Source organism: Cervus canadensis, chromosome 7, assembly GCF_019320065.1.
Source record: "Cervus canadensis isolate Bull #8, Minnesota chromosome 7, ASM1932006v1, whole genome shotgun sequence".
Lineage (NCBI taxonomy): Eukaryota > Metazoa > Chordata > Mammalia > Artiodactyla > Cervidae > Cervus > Cervus canadensis.
This window is the reverse complement of record NC_057392.1, coordinates 88,802,655-88,818,681: the sequence shown is the minus strand read 5'-3', so window position 1 is coordinate 88,818,681 and position 16,027 is coordinate 88,802,655. Positions and strand designations below refer to the sequence as shown.

The 16,027-nt window shown below is 33.8% G+C and overlaps 1 protein-coding gene across 1 annotated transcript; it reads left to right on the top strand.

Annotated features, from left to right (window-relative positions):
• Positions 1-766: 766 nt before the first annotated feature.
• Positions 767-14,845, top strand: LOC122445188 (arylacetamide deacetylase). The gene is made up of 5 exons (XM_043474144.1): positions 767-955; positions 5,835-6,057; positions 7,018-7,087; positions 8,298-8,469; positions 13,483-14,845. The coding sequence occupies exons 1-5, from the start codon at positions 818-820 to the stop codon at positions 14,077-14,079; spliced, it is 1,200 nt and encodes a 399-aa protein (XP_043330079.1). The 5' UTR covers positions 767-817; the 3' UTR covers positions 14,080-14,845.
• Positions 14,846-16,027: the final 1,182 nt, after the last annotated feature.

Sequence of the window (16,027 nt, the reverse complement as noted above, 5' to 3'; positions counted from 1 at the left end):
ACTTTTAAAATTGGACTTACAAAGTCTGCATCAGTGCCTTTTATTTCACAAAGTCCATTATCTTTCCCTGGTTAACCCAACAGCGGACCTAAGACTTGGCTTAGGCTTGGGTGCTGCCAAGTTTTCCATTATTCACCCCAAAACTACTCCAGACACTACATAGCCATTAAGATGATCAATTTGTATATGATTGGCTTTTAATAAAGCTATAATAAAGATATCATTAAAGCTATATCAAACTTTTTTATGGATCCCCCTTTGTTTTCCTCTCTTTCCTGGTGGCTCAAATGGTAAAGAAACTGTCAGCAATGCGGAGAACCCGGTTCAATCCTTGGATCAAAAGATCTCCTGTAAAATATCCCTTGGAATACCCACTCCAGTATTCTGTCTTGGAGAATTCTATGGGCAGAGGAGCCTGGTGGGCTACAGCCCGTGGGGTCAAAAGAGTCAGACACAACTGAGTAACTAAGACACATACACAGAAGAAGCGTGTGTCTGTTCTATTTTCCAGAATCTTTGAGAATATTCTCTAAATTGGTGTTCCACAGTTATTTTTCTCATATGCTAATGCAGGCAGATTTGATATGACCTGTCAAAATGTGAGTGTTATCCCTTACAAACTGCACAGGAGCTGGAACTTCAGCTCTTTTCCTCAGCTCTAGCCCTTTGTACCTGCCATGTAACAACCTATTGTGCCAATGAGGGAACTCCATGGCCCAGAAGTTACATAATAACTAGGTGGTGTTTGCCTCTCTTTAGCTTCAGGCATTGAAAGAGGCCTAATACTGTCTTGCTTAAGAAACAGAACCGTCACAGCATGGGGAAAAAATCTTTTGGCTTTCTGATGTTGGGAGCCCTCTTAGCAGGTTATATTTATGAACCTCTTCCAGATAATGTTGAAGAACCATGGAAAATAATGCTGCTAAATACCTTTTTAAAAACTTCATCATATTTGGTAAGTGAAAATATTTCTTAATCAAGAAAGTCAAGTTTTCTAAGATCCTAATTTTGTTTCATTTCGTTTTGGCAAGTGTTTCATAACCTTGGCTTCCTGTTGTCATATTCTCCTGACTGCTATGCCGCTGAGTGATCTCAAAGCAGGCTGTAGCAAGATGACCAAGGAGGCATTCAGGTTGTGTTTCTAAAGTGATCTATTCTACTAGCAGTAAAAATGTGTGTGTGTGCATATGTGTGTGTGACAATCTTGGTTTTTTCTACTCTTGCATGCTTTCAGAATTCCCCCCCCCCTCTTTTTTTAGTTTTATTTATTTATTTTCTTTACAATATTGTATTGGTTTTGCCATACATTGACATGAATCCACCATGGGTGTACATGTGTTCCCCATCCTGAACCTCCTTCCCACCTCTCTTACGTTTATGTCTTTAATATATTTTGAGTATATTTTTTAAATGATGTGAGAAAGTAGTCCTGTTTGATTCTTAGCACGTAGCTGTCCAGTTTTCCCAACACCATTTATTGAAGAGGCTGTCTTTTCCTCCATTGTATATTTTTGCCCTTTGTCATAGATTAATTGCCCTTATAAGTGTGAGTTTATCTCTGGTCTTGATATTCTAATCCATTGATGTCTGGATCTGTTTTTTTCCAGTATCACAATTCTAAACCTCTGATGTCTGGGTTTGTTTTTTTCCAGTATAGTCCTTATTTGATCAATATAGCTTGGTAGTATAGTTTGAAATCAGAGAGCATGATGCCTCCAGCATTGTTCTTTTTATCAGAATTGTTTGGGTTATTCAGAGTCTTTTGTATTTCCATACAATTTTAGAGTTCTTTATTCTAGTTCTATGAACTAGTCCACGGGGTCACAAAAAGTCAAGCACGACTTAGCAGGTAAACTGCAGCAACAAATAATACAGGTAATAGTGGATACATGAATAACATACACAAATTAAAAAAATATGCATGTCTTTATGTGTTACAATGAAGAATAATAACATTAATGTAATGCTTTTGATTTATTAAATCTTTTCTCATCTTTCTATAAAGTTACTCATCAGGTCAACAAGATCTACACTTTTAGCAACTTCATTTTCGATAAATATAATTGAAAGTGAGACTGATTGCTTATGGCAAACATAAGATCACATTAGTTTTTAATAATCTGTATATCTTAGATACTAACCCTTTATCAGTTATATCATTTATAGAACATCTTTTCCCATTCAGTAGACAGACTTTTCATTTTGTTGATAGTTTCCTTCACTGTGCAAAAGCTTTTTAACTTGATGTGGTCCCATTTGTTTATTTTTGTTTTTGTTTCCCTTGTCTGAAGAGACATTTCCAAAAAAATAATGTTTCAGAGACTGATCTCAGAGAGCATACTGCCTATTTTTTAAAGAGTTTTATTGATTCAGGTCTTACGTTCTATGAAACATGTCATTGGTATTTTGACAGAGATTGCTTTGACTCTGTAGATTGCCTTGGGGAGTATGGTCATTTTAACAGTAATAATATCAATTCTTCTAATTTATAAGCATCGTATATCTGTCTATTTGTGTCATCTTCAATTTCTTTCCACATGTCTAACAGTTATCCAAGTCCTGGTCCCATTTTTCCCTACACTGCACCCCCCTGGGTGGCCAGTCCAGTAGATCTGAGCACACGCTGACTGCTGCCTACTGTGTCTATGGGTCTGACCATTTAAAATTGTGTCCTTTCATTTATTTCTGATATTGGTAAACTGCAGCTTCTCTTTTTTTCTGATTATTCTGACTGGAGGCTGATCAATTTCATGGGATTTTTTTTCAAGGAATAAATCTTTAATTTTCTTTATCTATTTTGATTTTATTGATTTCTAGGTTTTTTCCCCTTTATTCTTTCCTTCATACTTTGAGTTTAATATGCTAATCTAACTCTAAATTTGTAGTGGAGTAAGCTTAGATCAGTTCCTTTAGACCTTTCTTCTCCTCTAATAATGCATTTAAAGCTAAGAATTTTCCTTCAGTCAATGTTTTTTCTGCACTCTACAAATTTTGATATGCTATAATTTCATTTCAATTGCTTAAAAATATTTTTTCAATTTGTCTAGAGGTATCTTTTCCTTGGCCAATGAGTTATTTAGAAATATGTTGTTTAATTTCTGAATGTGTAGGGATTTTTCATACACTATTATGTTTCCAGTTTTTATTTTACTTATGCTGTGGGTTGACAACTACTCTGTTGTCAACCTTGTTGACAACAAGGTTGACAACAGATCTTAATTTTTCTGGCTTGCTGAGATATTTTTTCCCCCAAATTTGTCATGTGGTACATCTTTGTGAAATTTCTTTATGCAGTTGAAAAGAATGTGTATCCTGTTTTCATTGGGTGGAATGTCCTCAATACATTAATTCTGTTGAGTTGATGGTTTTTTCAAATTTTCTATATGTTTACTATTTTCCTATTTACTTTTTCTATCAACAAATGAGACAAGAATGTCAATTTCCAACTAACAATTTGGATTTTTTTTTGTTTCTCCTTTCAATTTTTCAGTTCTCAATTCCTGCATTATTAAGCTCTGTTATTGCATACACATTTTAGTATTGCTGTGTCTTGGAGAACTAGGCTTTTTGTTATTGTGATTCCTAATACTGTGCCTTTTTTCAGAAGTATATATTATAATACAGTCTTGTTATCAAGGTGGCAGGCGATTGGTTGCAAAAACCTCCTCAGAAACCAATATCAATGCTGCAGTCCCTTGTATTAAATGGCACAGACCGATTAATACAGCCGGTCCTCCTATCAGTGGATTTTGTATCTGTGGATTCAACCCCTGTGTGCCTGCTAAGTCGCTTGTTATGTCCGACTCTGTGCAACACTATGGACTGTAGACTGCCCGGATCCTCCGTCCATGGGATTCTCCAGGCAAGATACTGGAGTGGGTTGCCATGCCCTCCTCCAGGGGACCTTCCCAATCCAGGGATCAAACTGGCCTCTCCTTCGTCTCCTGCATTGGCAGGTGGGTTCTTTACCAAAAGTGCCACCTGAGAAGCCTAGATTCAACCGACCAGAGATCACAACCCTAGGATATGGAGGGCCAATTGTATTTTGCTTTCTTAGCATAACTGTATTAAGATTTTTATTTTACCATCATTTTAATAAAATTAGGAGAAATGAAAGAAGGTTAAAACAGTGCTTATTCCACCATTTTGTTGTATTTGCCATTCCTTTTGAATTATATATTTGAAAATTGAGTATTTTTGTTCCTTAGAGCCGCAGTCATTCTAGACCTTTCATGAAAAAAAATGTTGGAGTCTTTTGTCTATTGACTTGTTAGTCTATTTCTTACTGTAATCAGTTTGTTATATATTCTAAAGACTATCATTTTCATAATTGCAAGTTTCTTATTTACATTGTGCTTTGGCTTTTCAACCACTTTACTAGATTTCTAAAATATTACTGTTTAAATATAACAAAACTTAATTTATCAATATGTCTTTCATAGCCTTTGGGTTTTGTTTGGTTTTTAATATGTATGTGTTGTATACTTTATTAAATTCTTCTTAAGGACTCTTTCCTTTCATTCAGCCTCTTGGAGTCTGAAAGTATAGGAATAGCTAACAACCTGTATTTCTCTATCACCACATTTGGTTTTTCTCTAGACTAAGCTTACTTAATCTGACTGAAAGGTTATCTCTTCAGTTAATCATCCAAACTCTATTTTCCTTTTAAGTCTTAGTTAAAGTGGAAGTTAAAAACCTTTTCCTATGTAGACCAGTGTGGAGATTTCTTAAAAAACTGGAAATAGAACTGCCATATGACCCAGCAATTCCACTTCTGGGCATACACACCGAGGAAACCAGATCTGATAGAGACATGTGCACCCCAATGTTCATCATAGCACTGTTTATAATAGCCAGGACGTGGAAGCAACCTAGATGCCCATCAGCAGATGAATGGATAAGGAAGCTGTGGTACATATATACCATGGAATATTACTCAGCCATTAAAAAGAATTCATTTGAATCAGTCTAATGAGATGGATGAAACTGGAGCCCATTATACAGAGTGAAGTAAGCCAGAAAGATAAAGAACATTACAGCATACTAACACATATATATGGAATTTAGAAAGATGGTAATGATAACCCTGTATGCAAAACAGAAAAAGAGACACAGATGTACAGAACAGACTTTTGGACTCTGTGGGAGAAGGCGAGGGTGGGATGTTTCGAAAGAACAGCATCGAAACATGTATATTAACTATAGCGAAACAGATCACCAGCCCAGGCTGGATGCATGAGACAAGTGCTCGGGCCTGGTGCACTGGGAAGACCCAGAGGGATCGGGTAGAGAGGGAGGTTGGGGGGGGGGGATCAGGATGGGGAATACTTGTAAATCCATGGCTGCTTCATGTCAATGTATGACAAAACCCACTACAATATTGTAAAGTAATTAGCCTCCAACTAATAAAAATAAATGAAAAAAAAAAAAACCCTTTTCCTCACCTTGACAGTTATTCCAAATAATTTTTCCCATATTTATATTACAATGTCCTTTTATAACTTAAGTCTTTCATTTGACTGTGATTTTTTTTCTTTTTTTTTTTTTTTTTGAGGATGAATAGTTTGCCTAATTCTACTGGGCATTGACTAGAGAATTATATACTCCATATTAGTATCTATTGGGTGAATGTATAAGTGAGGATTAATGTCACTTAGGTTATTCTTCAAACAGTAATAAAGCACCTGGGTTTGTATATCTTCTGGTGGTATAATCATTAATTCTTCTGACTATATAACTAAGATTTTGGGGGTCATATTGAATATTTATGTACACCTCTTTACTCAAAACATTTTTTACAGTTAGAGTATATGTGTACTTTTATTTCATTTCAGGCCCAGTTTGCTGAAATATTGGGGCTAAACCATTTCATGAAATCGATGACATTCTTTTCAAGTTTTCAAGGTTTTCCACCAACATCAGACGAAAACATAACTGTGAGAGATACCACATTCAACGATATTCCTGTCCGTGTATACGTGCCCCAACGGAAAATAAAATCATTAAGAAGAGGCTTGTTTTATATTCATGGTGGTGGTTGGAGTTTGGGTAGTAATGGTAAGGGTGATGCACTGGTAGATTCATTTCATATAATGTAAATGATGATTCTCATACTAGGAGGTACAAATTAAATATCATGTTCCTGCTTCTGAAATTCTTTTCATGAAAGCAGCATGAATTAAGTTTTTGAAATCTCAGTCTGAATAAAATTTTATTAACCTTAAGAATTTAACACATGTTTGTTACAAAAATTAAGACAGTTTCTGATCCTACCACTCTCTGACAGAACCTACAAATTTTGCAGAATGAAGACTAAGCACCTTAGCAAATAAAAACCCTTTTTGTCTTTTGAACTCATTAACATATTGCTGGAAATGTCTTATTTATACCTCAAGACTCAAATGATTATTTTTCAAGTTCCTAATGGCCCAATATAGATGTGAAAAAACTTTCCAATTACTTAATTAAATGTTAAGATATAGTCAGCTTTCTTGAAATCATCTCCTGATTAACAGTATAGGACTAAATAATGGATTGCATTTTCTTTTATTTCCTTGAAGAACATTTCTATCCTTTCCCAGATCAAGTTGTACTCCAGAAAAACAGTTTAGTTTTTATGTTGAAAGAAGACATTTAGTACCTTTTTTCATGTATGTCAGCATATGGACAGGACTGTGGATTGAAAGTAGGAAGATGGTGTTCAAGGTCCAAGGTCCAGTGTGCTGAGAGTATGGTTGGCAAGGGTAAGACATGCCACTGGGCCCTGCTGAAAACTTTGGCAAATGAAAAGGAAAACTGATCAGGGGCAGGTGAAAGGATCACCAGACTTAACGATTCACATTCTACTGACATGTGAATATGTAAACTGATCAACAGGAAGCTAAGTATTAGACTTTTTTCTTTAGGTAATATTTTAAGATAAAGGGAGGAAATATAAAGTCATCACAGTGAACTTTATTCTTGACAGTATCATTTTTCAATTCTTATAGTGGTCCAGTATTTTTTCTTTTATTTCAGATTATTATACCTATGACCTTCTGTCAAGATGGACAGCAGACAGACTTGATGCAGTTGTCATATCAACCAAGTAAGAGCTGTGTTATTTTATTTTAGGCCATGTGCCTGACATATCAGTATACACTCAACTATATAGAGTGTCTTATTACAGAAAAAATTAATCTGTGCCTCTGATGACATTGACTATGGACAGACAAGCCTAATGTCAGAAGCTGTCCAGTCCAGTAGAGGAGAGAAAAGGCATACACCATATTTGAAGAAGGAAGAGAGCCCAGAAAGGCAAGATGTTGTTCAAGTGAAGTTAGCCAACAGTATCACATGGATTTAACTACTACCTCTGGATCTTTCCCTATAATTAAGGAAATTTTGGAGCCAGAGGATTGGGGTTGAATGTCAGCTCTGCAGATCTGGTCTGTGTGATATTTTAAAGGATACTGAACTCTAAGTATTAGTGATTTGCGTATCTCATCATTGACATGGGGACTACATGTTATAATACATGTAACAGTTCTTAGAAAGGTGCCTAGAAGTTAGTAATCCATTGATATTACCCATATTTACCATGAAAGTAAGACAAAACCTATCTCAAAGTCCATTCTAATATACACTTTAGAAAGAGTACAAAAAGGGTTTAAATTTTCTATAGAACACACTCTCTGTGAGAACCTTCTTAAACATAAACTAAAGAAAATTCAGTTAATTGACTAATGGAATAATTATCATATTAAATTTATATATTTTGATAAAATAACAGTAATTCTAGAGAAACAAGTAATAATAATGATATATTTTTTTTTAAAAATTAAAACATTTACCAAAAATAAACACTCTGCAAATATTTTTTTCTAGGAAAGGTAGCACCTAGTAAGTTTTTCCCCAAGACTGAACCAAATTTAACAATTGGACTTTACATTTTGACTATAGAAATGGCAATATTTAGAGATTCCCAGTCAAATTTTATGATTAGGAAAAGCATGTTCCCAAAAAATATGTTGGTAGAAGCAAAATTTTACTTTTGATTTTGGGTCAAGAGTCCAGGAAAATCAATGGTTATAGCACAGGGAAGTCTGCTCAATATTCTGCTATAAACTATATGGGAAGGGAATCTGAAAAAGAATGGAAATAGTATGTATATGTGTAATGGAATCACTTTGCTGTACACTTAAAACTAACACAACAATGTTAATCAAATATAAGCCAATATAAAGTAAAAATTAAATAAAAATTTTTAAATGATAAGAAAATCAATGATTAAGAGAGCATTGTTTTCCTATCTACAGCTATAGACTAGCCCCGAAGTACCATTTTCCAGTTCAATTTGAAGATGTGTACACTGCATTAAAATGGTTTTTAGACCCCCAAATTCTTGAGAGCTATGGTGTAGATCCTGGAAGAATCGGTGTCTCTGGAGACAGCGCTGGAGGGAATTTAGCTGCAGCAGTAGCACAGCAGGTAAGAGGCTCAGCATTTTCACTTACTGTGTTTTCTTTACGTTTCATTTACTAACTTTTGACTCATACATCAAGGTTATAAATATAATCTGTCACTAATTTTATTTTACTTATTTAGGAAACGTTGAGAAGAATGATTTCATACTTTGATACTTCTTTATATATAAAATGCTGAAACAATTTCCTATATAGTCCATTGGCATTTTTAATGAGAGAAAATCAATAAAGGGTAACAATTAGCATAATTAAGAAATCAGAATATTGTATGTAATCCAAGTGTATTCATGACATATGTTCAGAATATTGTATATTATAATATACTTTAATATGTGTATATATGCTTGCCAGAAAGAAATAGGTCATCACTGAAAGAAGTCAACATGATCCTAGGTTCCAATTTATTCTTAAACTGATTTTTTTTTTCAGTAATCAACAGAGTTGAAGGTAAGCACATATACAAAGAGGAAAATAAAAACAAGTTAACAGGAAAAATATATCACCCAGATTCAGATATTGTTATTGTTAGAAAAATGTTTTAGTAGAATCTGCTTAAAATAAATGAAAGTATATTTTAAAATTTGGAAATATGCTCATGAAAGAAGCTATAAAAACTAATATATTTGAAAAATGAATAAAATTTCAATAAATAAAAACATTACCCATAAAAATTAGGCTTTCAATGTAGTTGTTTTAAGATTTTATATTTTTTGAGCAATTTTGATTCATATAAAAATTGAGAAGAAGATGAGAAATTTACAGTCTACCCTCTGCCACACATTCATAGACTCCTTCATTATCAACAACCCCACCCAGAGTGGTACACTTGTTACAGTTAATGAACTTGCATTTACACATTATAATCCTCCAAAGTCCATAGTTTATATTAGGGTTCATTCTAGGTTTAACTATGTAGAAGTGTTAGTATATTGACTGCAATACAACAACATAGAAAATTGGAAGAGAGATTAGAAAATTGTTTGTAATATTGAACAGAGAGATTAAAAGATAGAAAATACAAAATAATGAAAAGTCATTAAATATATGGCAAAAAGACTAATATGAATATATCCTTCTAATCTGAGGACAAAATGATGACGTTTTTTAGAATTAAAATTCCAGAAAATTCACAACCCAACATACTCTCCCTCTGGATTTTAAAGAGGATTGTTTCAGGCAGAAGAAAATTAACCACAGAGGGAGGATCAAGAAGGTAGGAAAAAATAAAAAGAAGGAAAAAAAGTAAATATATTCACAAACTAAAATGAAAATGAACATGACTCTATAAAACAATAATAATTGTGTCCTGTGATGTAAAAATAGAAATAAATTATTATGCAAAATAACAATAACCCAGGCATAGAAGGGCTAATTAGAATATCAAAATATTCCAATAACTTTCTATTCTGTTAGAAGGTAATAAAGATATAATTAGTATTAGACATTGATAAAGTAATGAATTTTATGTTTATCCTTAGCATACATATAAAAAACTTTTATAAAAATGTACCAATAAAATGATATCACAGGAAAATTGAATAATAAAAAATATTTCAAAGAATACAAAAGGAAAAAAAATAATAGAATAGATGAGATAAATAGAATGCACAATAATACATAAATTATAAATTTAAACCAAAAATATTAATAAATGTTCTGATGTAGATGTACTAAAAATTCTGGTAGAATACAAAAAATAGAAACAATAAAATTATAAATTCCAACAGAAGTTGCATGAATAGGATGCTTTAAAACATAGATATAGATAGATGAAAGAAAAAAAGACAGTAAAAGATACGTCAAGCAAATACTAATCAGTATACTTATTTTAGAATCATATTAAATAATCTTAGAGGAAAAGAACTATTCCTAGAATTAACATGCAACATTCCTAACTATAATTCCCTTTATTGGAAGATGAAAAAAAAAAAACCACACATCCATTTACATGCATTAATAACAGTCTGAAAACACAGAGCAAATCTGATAGGAAATAAAGGAAAATAAACAAGTTAATAGCAAACTTGGAAGAATTTTACTAATCTCTTTCAGTAATAGAACAGCATGGTTGATAAATTTAAACAGTGAACATAAAATAATAAACAGCAGAATGTACATTTCTTTGAAACACACAAAATATTTTTCTTGATCAGGCACATATGCAGGGTTATAAACCAAGTCTCAAACAATTCTAAGAACTGAAATCAAATAGACCCCTGCTATTCATAGCATCGGAGAATGCAATGGCACCCCACTCCAGTACTCTTGCCTGGAAAATCCCATGGACGGAGGAGCCTGGTAGGCTGCGGTCCATGGGGTCGCTAAGAGTCAGACACGACTGAGCAACTTCACTTTCACTTTTCACCTTCGCACATTGGAGAAGGAAATGGCAACCCACTCCAGTGTTCTTGCCTGGAGAATCCCAGGGACGGGGGAGCCTGGTGGGCTGCCGTCTATGGGGTCGCACAGAGTCGGACACGACTGAAGTGACTTAGCATTCATAGCATAGTATGTGGACTGGCATTATCAGCAGCATCTGGGCACTTATTGGAGATAGAGAATCATTGGTCTTACCACAGACGTCCTGAATAACACTATGCATAGGTAACAAGAATTCCAAGTGATTCCAAGTATGCACAATAAAATTTGAGAAATCAAATTATTTTGATTATATCTCTGTCCACAGTTAGCACAATGCTTTGAACTACTAATAAAATATCAAGAGAAAACTGTTATGTTTTGAAAGTAAGATGCTCGTTCCTGATTAATCCAAGTGTGAAAGAAGAAATCATAATGAAAATGTGAAAATATTTGACCTGCATTATGATAGATATACATTATCCTGTGTGAAATACATATATATCATCATCCAGAGGAAAATATACAGCCTTAAGTAAATATAAAAAAATTGCCAAAATTGACAGGTCAGTATCCATTTCATGAAATTAAAACGAGAAAAGAAAGCTTAAAAATAGAAACAAAGACAAAATAAAAAGGGATAAGAGATAGATGAGAGCATAAAATGAAATTAAAAATAAACACAGTAAGATCAGCAAAGTCAACAGAAATGGTTTCTTGAAAAAGCAATACAGTTGATTAGTCTGGGTGAGATAGACCAAGAAAAAATGATGAGAATCTTAATAACCTGATATAAGGAAGAAAAGGAGACTATAGCTATATATCTTACAGATATTAAAAATACAGTAGTGTACTTTGAACACCTTTACTGCAATGCATTCAAATTTACATGAAATAGAAATATTCACCATAAAAAGAACTGACTCTAGGGGAAATATGAAACAAGGATTATATTATTATCACAAAATAAACTGAATGGTCATTTTAATATTTTTGCACGCACACACTCCAGGATCAAATAGTTTTAAACACAAACTCTAACAAGTATTTTTAATAGAAATATCTACTTCTAAAAGCAAATTCCGAAAGTTTGCAAAAGTTGCATTTTGGGAAGCTGACGTATCTTGATTTGTAACCTGACAAGGTCAATTTGAGAAGGAAAATGATAAACATCTACATTTATGAACACAGATGCAAAATCCTGAACTATTTTGAGTTCATTCTAGATTGTGATAGGTTTAACAATAAAATACCTTTAATAGAATTCTCCAAATTAATAATTTAAAGAAGAAAATAATGATTATCTTAATAAAAGTAAATTGTTTAAAGATAATATCCAGCATCTATAAATATGAAAAAATTAGTAAACAGTGAATAGAAAAGAATTTCCTTAATTTGAAAAAGTATGTATACAAAATCACTTAGAAGAAACATCATACTTAATAGGTAATTCTTAAAAGTTTTCTCTTGAAAATTGGATACACACTACCTGTACCCAACTGTACCTGAAATCATGGCCAGTGCTCTGAATGATAAGCAAGCGATACTATTTTTTTGGTGTGCTAATCAGTTTGATTCTTCCTGAGTATGTCGGTGCGTCAAGCATATACAAGATAAAGTTGGTTCTGAAAATTTTAACTTACCAAATGTAACTATGCAGTAAACTACATACATATTTTATGACTGATAAAATGATCAGTTTGTTTCAGTAACAGAAGCACATTGCAGGAAAATTAGCTTTGAAGAAAACTATAGAATTCTACTGTTTCCAGAAGAAGATGGGGACTATATTTAGAAAAGCATAAAAATTCAAATATTATTTGAACTATTAAGTTTAAATATTAAATTTGAGTAGTAAGTTAAAATATCAAATAAGTTCAAATATTAAAAACTTAATAGTTCTGTATAATTTAAACTTATCCAGAATCAAGCATCTCTTTAAACCTCAAGCTATCTCCTTCCCGTCTCAATGCTTTCTAACATATTTAGATATTTAAAGTAACTCTAATAATAGAAAAATATGTTAATCACTCAGTCGTGTCTGACTCTTTGTGACCCCATGGACTGTAGCCTGCCAGGCTCCTCTGTCCATGGAATTTTCCAGGCAAGAATACTGAAGTGATAGCCATTCCCTTCTCCAGGGGATTTTCCTTTTCCAGGGTTTGAATCCAGGTCTCCGGGATTGCAGGTGGATTCCTTACCATCTGAGCCACAAGGGAAGCTCAGTAATAGAAAAGAGAAGATCAAGTATGTGATTATAAACTAATAGAACCTCAGATTATAAATCCAGGTTCCATAAGTATGAAATTACGTTTAGTAAAAGATCCTCTTTAAAAAAATAATGATTCTCTTGTACAGTCTATGAGGAGGATACGAATTAATTTTTCTTTGAAAATTAAAACATGTTAAATTTATGAACATCTAATATACAGAGAGGCCTGGCGTGCTGGGGCTCATGGGGTTGCAAAGAGTCAGACATGACTGAGTGACTGAGCTGAACTGAATACTAAAATTTACTTGATATTAACATTTTTATTTTTTATCAAAATGTGTTATTGAATTGTATTTTTAAGAACCTTAATAACGCATTATTTTAACATTGTGGTTAATTTTTTCATTAAAAAGACTTATTAAAACAATATATTATAATTTTTTTCAGCTCTTAGAAGATCCAGATGTCAAGATCAAGCTCAAGGTCCAATCTTTAATATATCCTGCCCTTCAGAATTTTGATTTCGATTTACCGTCATATCAAGAAAATGCACATTATCCAGTTCTGTCGAAATCACTCATGGTCAGATTCTGGAGTGAATATTTTACTACAGATAGATCACTTAAGAAAGCGATGCTTTCCAACCAACACATTCCTCTGGAATCAAGCCATCTGTTCAAATTTGTTAATTGGAGTTCTTTGCTCCCTGAGAAGTTTAAGAAAGGCCACGTTTATAAGACTCCAACTCATGGTAGTTCAGAGCTGGCTAAAAACTATCCAGGGATTCTAGATGTGAAAGCTTCACCATTGCTAGCTGATGACAGCAAGTTGTGTGGTTTACCCCTGACCTATGTCATCACTTGTCAATATGATGTCTTAAGAGATGATGGACTCATGTATGTTACTCGACTTCAGAATTCTGGAGTTCGAGTGATCCATAACCACATAGAGGGTGCATTCCATGGAACACTTTCTTTTCTTTTTACTAAAGTTGGTTATAGAGCAGCTGATCAGTATATTAATTGGCTACATGAAAACCTGTAGTAAAAATCTGATCAATATAGTAAAAGGTAAGCCCCAGAATTTCAGGAAAAAAGGACAATAACCCAAAGGATTCCTGTTAGGAACACATGTTTTATCTACCACAGTCTTCCTAAATCCACATGTACATAACTGTTGTTGTTGTCAAGGAATGATTTTTATAGGTTAGTCTCAGAGTAATTCACTCACTTTTGTTCCTCAGAATAGATAGATATTATTTATCTCTAGCATGAATTAAGTTGTTTCTCTAAGTATTTTTTGTCCCAGTTCAATATCAACTGTTCACCATTGCAAAATACATTTCTTAGTGCACAACTCATCTCCTTAGTCCAGGAAAATGAAATATAAGTCATTATATAATAAAGATATCTGGATCTCTTGAATTTTGATGAGAGGGTAAGGAGAACTTACTTTAACCAGACAAAAGCAACATATACATTTGGTTAATCTGGGTCCTTGAGATTGGCAAGGAGTCAGTATAAGTAAATAATTCCAAATATGCATGGCTGATCAGTAACAGGAGAAACACAAGTAAACAAAATATATATGTATGTACATATGTATATAAATATACACATATATGTGTGACATATGCTTGTATATGTATATATGTGTAAACACACACACCATACATATATCCATATCCACATTCCAAACCTCAATATAGTAATATGTATTCTAAAATAATTCTGGGAAAATTAATTATTGAGGAATGAAATAGGTAAGTTTGAAGATGTTTTACTTGAAATAAATTGATTTTTAAAAATTGTGTGTGTGCCCCTAATGGAGACTTCCTGAAACATTATGAATTCAATAATTTGAAAAACGCATTTCAGAAGTCTTTGTGGAATACTTTTGAAAGGTTGTTGCTGAATGACAAGATGCCAGGATTCTTGGCCTCCGGAGGAGATGAATTCAGTCCAGGGCCAGAGACGAGGCTGGATCACTCAGAGCTTTTGTGTAATAAAGTTTTATTAAAGTGTAAAGGAGATAGAAGAAGCTTCTGACATAGGCATCAGAAGGGGGCAGAAAGAGTACCCCCTGCTAGTCTTCAGCTGGATGTTACATGGTCACTACTTGTCTGTTAATGAAAAGAAAGGAATGTTTTAAAATTCAGAATGGTACCAGGCCCCTCATCCATAAATTGCATTTTGTGATAATCCTGGCACCAGATGATTCATCCCAGGCCATAAAATGATTGACTTGAATCTTGTAGAAGGGCAGGTTACCATACAAATAGTTTCATTTACGTAGATTAGGAGAACAATACCTGAGTATAACATACTGGTTTGTCAGGTAGGTTCTGAGCCATTTGGATTGAAGACAGAGTCTGGGGTACATTAACATAGCTTAAGACAAACATTTCCATAAGAAAACTGTATTGGTTAACTCAAGGTTTGAGAATAGTTAGCTTCAGGTGAAACCAGGTGTCATGGCAACAGAGCATTTTAAGAGAAAACTCCTTTTAAATTTGTAGAGAAGGAAAAAAATATCTCTAGTTTGTTTCCTCCTGCCGCTTAAGAGAGAGAAAAATGTCTGGCACTTGCAGCCTATTTCCTCCGTTTGGAGACCCCTGGCCATCCTGCCTGTTACCCGCCCTCTCAGTTTCGTTACTGGTGTTTGCCATTATCCTCTGCCTGCCTCAAAGGGTGCTGCAACAGAAAAATTTATCTAATAAAGATGGTCCAGTGTTACTCAGAGCTCAGTGTACTAAACATTTGTGCTTAACTGAATCAGTGTATTATTACATGTGATGCTATAACATAAAACAAGCAAAATCACTGCCAAATAAGTGAATGCCCATGAATAGAGCTGGTGAGGGACAGGGAAGCCTGGTGCGTTGCAGTCCATGGGGTCACAGAGTCGGAACTGACTGAGCGACTGACCTGACTGATGAATTTGACAAGAACGAGGTACAGATGTGTAATTCCTATATGATTATCATTTATAC

Coding starts and splice junctions, on each gene's coding strand:
- LOC122445188 (XM_043474144.1), top strand. CDS start 818: ATGGGGAAAAAATCTTTTGGCTTTCTGATGTTGGGAGCCCTCTTAGCA. Junction 956..5,834: donor TAAAAACTTCATCATATTTG/GTAAGTGAAAAT, acceptor ATTTCATTTCAG/GCCCAGTTTGCTGAAATATT. Junction 7,088..8,297: donor GCAGTTGTCATATCAACCAA/GTAAGAGCTGTG, acceptor TCCTATCTACAG/CTATAGACTAGCCCCGAAGT.